Genomic DNA, 5187 nt, shown 5'->3' on the forward strand with positions numbered 1-5187 from the left:
CGTGGCTGTTATCCAGCTGGCATTGACTGTTACTCTGAGAAAAACCTGGCCCTGTTCCAGAAGCCACGGGGGCCACGTTCCATTCTCCACTGAGAAGCGAACAAGATTCTGGAGAGTCCTCAGCTTTGATTGGCCCGCTTTTGGGTCTGTCATCTGCACGTGGTGAGGGGCGGGCTTTGATTCTGAAGTAATCAGTGATGGCCTTCTGGCAGCCTGCTCCGTCAAGAGACACAGAAAAAGAAGAACGTTAAAGTGGCTTCCAAAGACGATACGTTGGTAGGTTAGCTGAGCCCATTCCTAGTTCAGTCAGATCCGGCCACGGTGATCCATTCCTCAGTGACGTCTAGACTGGACTGCTGCAATGTGCTCTACTTGGGGCTACCCCTGAGGGTTGTTCGGAAGCTGCAGCTAGTGCCGAATGCTTTCCCCAACTGCGTGTCTTACGCAGCCTCACGCATTGAACTAGGCCTATGTTCCTTAACTACCCTGGCTCGGATTAGAGCAACTATATACTGGTTAAAAATCCACCACCATTCCAAGCCAGGTAGTTTTACGTGCTTTAGCAAGATTCAATATTGTGCCATCTGCCTTACTCGAGGGTCGATTCAAAAAAATACCAAAGACCAAAAGATTATGCCCTTGCAACAGCATACAAGCAGAAACACTAGAACATATCATGTTTCACTGTCCAAGTAGGGAATACTTAAGGCATAGGTGTCAAACTCACGGCCCTCCAGATGTTATGGACTACAGTTCCCATCATCCCCTGCTGGCAGAGGATGATGGGAACTGTAGTCCATAACATCTGGAGGGCCGCGAGTTTGACCCCTGTGACTTAAGGTATAAGTATCGACCATTGTTTACATCTTTTAATGTAGATATGACAGATGATCAAAGGATAAAGTATTTCCTGGATGGATCAAATCAGGATTTTTCTGAATTAGTTGCCAAGTTTCTGGTTGGATATAATTGGTACATCTGCTAAGGGAGATTTTTATATTAGATGATGGTTATTTGAGCTGTAACTATGTTATTCTGGTTGTAAAATGTTTCTGGTGACAAAATGTTTTACTGTATGATGCCAATAAAGGCTGTGTGTGTGTGTGTTGTGTGTTGTGTGTGTGTTGTGTGTGTGTGTGTGTGTGTGTGTGTAGTGCAGAATTCTGCAGCTAGACTACTGATTGGGGCCAGCTGTATGATGCCAATAAAGGCTCTGTGTGTGTGTGGGGGGGGGGGGGCAGAATGCTGCAGCTAGACTACTGATTGGGGCCAGCTACTGGAAGCCTATGACCCCGAGACTAAATCAATAACCCTGGCTACCGATTCAGGTCCTGAGCCCAATTCAAGGTGTTGCTTTTATCCTTTAAAGACCTATGTGACTTGGCACCAAGTCAGACTTGGCACCAGATGCTCCTGCCCAGAAATTAAGATCTCAGGGAGAGGTCTGATGACTGTCCTGCCAACGTTCCCTCTAAGACACGTAGCTGCACAGGCACTGTATTGGTGCCGCACAGCTCAGGTGGCTGGCCCACAGGGGCAGCGCCCACTACAACTCAGTTCTGCATGGTGACAGCAAGCTTCCACACAGATCTATGGAAGCCTTAGAGGGACTGTTGCACCCTGCCAGTCAAAAGAGATTGTTCACTCCGCACAAAAGGAAGGGATTTCTCTGTGGCAGCCTCACAAGCACGAGGCTACTTTCCCAGGGAGATGCGCCTGTCCCCTCATTCGTTCGTTCGTTCGTTCGTTCCACTTATAGCCCACCCTACACCAAAGTCCCAGGGTGGCTTACATAATGGGGTTAAAAGCCCTGTTCAAACATACAATCCTAAAAGCATAAAACATTAAAAACCACCATTAAAACAGTCTTTTTGTCTATTTGTCATTATCACTAAAAAGCCCCATTTTTGCCATCAAATTATTGCAGACTTATGGCAAATCCTGTAGGGCAAAGGTTTTCAAACTATGGTCCTCCAGATGTTCAGGAACTACAATTCCCAACAGCCTCTGCCAGCATGGCCAAGTGGTAGGGCTCATGGGAATTGTAGTTCCTGAACATCTGGAGGGCCATAGTTTGAAGACCCCTGCTGTAGGGTTTTCAAGGCATTCAAATCAAATCAAATCACACCACACCTCTGGAATTCAAGATCTGGTGATGGGAGAGTCTTCAGTGGAGTTACATCATTATATCGTAGAGCCCACTTTCAAAATACCCATTTTCTGTAGGGAAACTGATGATCTCCACGAGGCGGAGTATGAAATCCTAGCAGACTTCCCCTAGACTTCCGAGAATGCAACAGGTCATGATGCCGCTATACCTCTTTGATGCTTCTTGGTCCGGAAAGTAGGGTAGAGACCCCGGTTCGAGTCTCGGCTGCTCTGCCTCTGGCTGAAGGGCTGTGTCAAGGCGGCGGTGCCTTCCGGACTCTGGCTCAGACCGTCACAGTCACTGGCTGAGAGGCGAAGGCGCTTGAAACGTTTCACTGTTACCAACGAAGAAGTCAAAATGGCAATTTTCAGTTACGGAACCAATCCTGGTTCATACAAGGAGGCAGCAGAAACCCGAGTGGCAGAATCACATCTGGGAACACTCCCCTGTGTTGAAAAACTCCCTGCGATTAGAAAGTAAGCACCGGAAGCCCATGGGGCGGCAGCAAAAGGGTAGAGTATGCCTCCCTGCTCTATTAATTTTCTTTCGGCAAGGATTTTATTTATAGAAAAGAACTCTGAAAGCTGGACTCCAGAGGAGCAGCAGTGGCGTAGGAGGTTAAGAGCTCGTGTATCTAATCTGGAGGAACCGGGTTTGATTCCCAGCTCTGCCGCCTGAGCTGTGGAGGCTTCTCTGGGGAATTCAGATTAGCCTGTACCCTCCCACACACGCCGGCTGGGGGACCTTGGGCTAGTCACAGCTTCTCGGAGCTCTCTCGGCCCCACCTACCTCACAGGGCGTTTGTTGTGAGGGAGGAAGGGCAAGGAGATTGTCAGCCCCTTTGAGTCTCCTGCAGGAGAGAAAGGGGGGAAAGAAATCCAAACTCGGATTTGGATGGGGGCGTGGCCAGGCATTACGGGGGCGGGGCATTAATAATTTCTCTGTGACTGTAAAAAACTCTTACTGTAAACAAAAAAGTTCCTAATTTCCAGCTGGTATTTTTCTGTCCATAATTTAAACTCATTGTATCAAGTCCTATCGTCTACTGCCAACGGAAACAACTACCCGTGTTTCCTTGAAAATAAGACAGTGTCTTATATTAATTTTTGCTCCCAAAGATGCTCAATGTCTTATTTTCACGGGATGTCTTATTTTTCTGTGTTCTGTTCGTCGGACATGCTTCCAAACAAAAACTTTGCTATGACTTACTTTTGGGGGATGCCTTATATTTCGCACTTCAGCAAAACCTCTACTATGTCTTATTTTCCGGGGATGTCTTATATTCGGGGGAACAGGGTACTTCTCCTCCAATTGACTGCCTGTCAAATAATTTCCAGCTGGTATCTTTCTGTCCATAATTTAAACTCATTATAGCAAGTCCTGTCGTCTACTGCCAACAGAAACAACTACTTCTCCCCTAGTTGACTGCCTGTCAAATACTTAACACTTTCAAATACTTAATTTTGTTTCTAGAAATCAAAAGAAGGAGACTTTCCTTAAACAGGGAACTTTACCATATTTCTAATCTAAGACATGTTTTTAAAAACAGCCCAACGGGGAGAATGATCCCGTTTTCTACCTTCGCTAACCAGCCACATAGGAAACAACAGGACTTCATGATTGTTGGACCTAATGGAATTTCTAACGGAAAAGCAGACCCAATGAGTAACCCCCTCTCGGCACACACAAATCATTAGTAACCCACTCTCGGGATCTGGTGAGAACCTGCTGGATCCCACCTCTGGGCTCATTCCGCACAGGCAGAATAATGCACTTTCAAACTGCTTTCAGTGCTCTTTGAAGCTGTGCGGAATAGCAAAATCCAGTTGCAAACAGTTGTGAAAGTGGTTTGAACACGTATTATTTTGCGTGTGCGGAAGGGGCCCTGGTTTGGGGAAGGGGAACGCCAAACAGTCCATTCTCCAAAGCAGAATTTTTTCCCCCTCCAGGGTTTATAGGTAACAGAGAAGGGAATCATTCCAGGCTCCACGCTTGCAACATGGGCCATGGCTAGGAACTTTGGAGACTTGCTTACCTGCCCATCCCAAGGGTACCCTAGCCCTGGACAGTCCTCTCCCACTCAGCTAAAGAAGGATTTGTCCCAAGGAAGGAAATACAGGCACTGGACTTCAGACTTAAATACCTCCCTCCCAGCCCAAATAAGCCATTAATTAGCAGCTGCATTAATTGCTATCAGTTGCTCTCCCCGCCGCCGGATTCTCACTCTGATCTTAAGAGAAGTTTGCAAGCGCCAAAGTCCTCGGGCTCCTGCCTTGTGCGCGGATCCTAGCTTGCTTCCTGGAGTCGCGCAACCTATCACGCTGGCCGTCCATGGCAAAGCGCCCGCCCCCTGAGGTGGATTGACATCTGCCGTAGCTAATCACGGGGAAACCATGGTTGCTTTTCCGGGATTGCCCGGAAAACAGGCATTGCCCAGGAAACGTTGCAAAACATGCCCGCAGCCCGCTTCCTTTTCTCCGGTTCCGGCCCAAAGAGGTAAGGACAGGTGAGTTCCACCACGCAACGCGGAATTCCGTGCGTGGGCATGCCTCCATTTGAGGGGCAAGGTTTATGGTAGTCCGTAGGAATCCGATTCATAAATAAATGCGAGTGCAATTTTTTAAAATTATTTTTTTAAAAACTGAAAAAAAAATTTAAATAAAGGTATACGCAAATTAAGGACGAAAATAATGAAAAATGTGATAGTTTTTGAAAGGGCAAGGTTTATGCCCAGAACAATCCAGATAGACCAGGTTGCCAGCTCTGAATTAGCAGCTTCTTCGAGATTTGGGGGGAAGGGGGTGAAGAGGGACCTCAGTTGGCTTGCCAACCTTCAGGTTGTTACCGCCAGGAAAATAAACAAAATATTTTCCTGAAGTCAGGTTGCCTGGCTACACTGGCTCCATGCCCGGACACGGAGACGTGTGTGGTTCAGAAGCCTCCATAAGGTTCACAAAGAATGTATATGTATTGTCGAAGGCTTTCACGGCTGGAATCACTTGGGTGCTGTGTGGTTTCCGGGCTGTATGGCCGTGTTC

General features: G+C 47.3%; 1 protein-coding gene across 1 annotated transcript; it reads right to left on the minus strand.

Annotated features, from left to right (window-relative positions):
- Positions 1-6: 6 nt before the first annotated feature.
- On the minus strand, positions 7-4451 carry LOC125425060 (F-box DNA helicase 1-like; the record flags this gene model as incomplete). Its single annotated transcript, XM_048482546.1, has 3 exons — positions 4374-4451; positions 2319-2483; positions 7-213 (listed from the first exon to the last, which is right to left on the minus strand). Coding segments are annotated over exons 1-3 (373 nt in total), but the record flags the coding sequence as incomplete, so codon positions are not given.
- Positions 4452-5187: the final 736 nt, after the last annotated feature.

This window comes from Sphaerodactylus townsendi, unplaced genomic scaffold (genome assembly GCF_021028975.2).
Source record: "Sphaerodactylus townsendi isolate TG3544 unplaced genomic scaffold, MPM_Stown_v2.3 scaffold_180, whole genome shotgun sequence".
Taxonomy (NCBI): domain Eukaryota; kingdom Metazoa; phylum Chordata; class Lepidosauria; order Squamata; family Sphaerodactylidae; genus Sphaerodactylus; species Sphaerodactylus townsendi.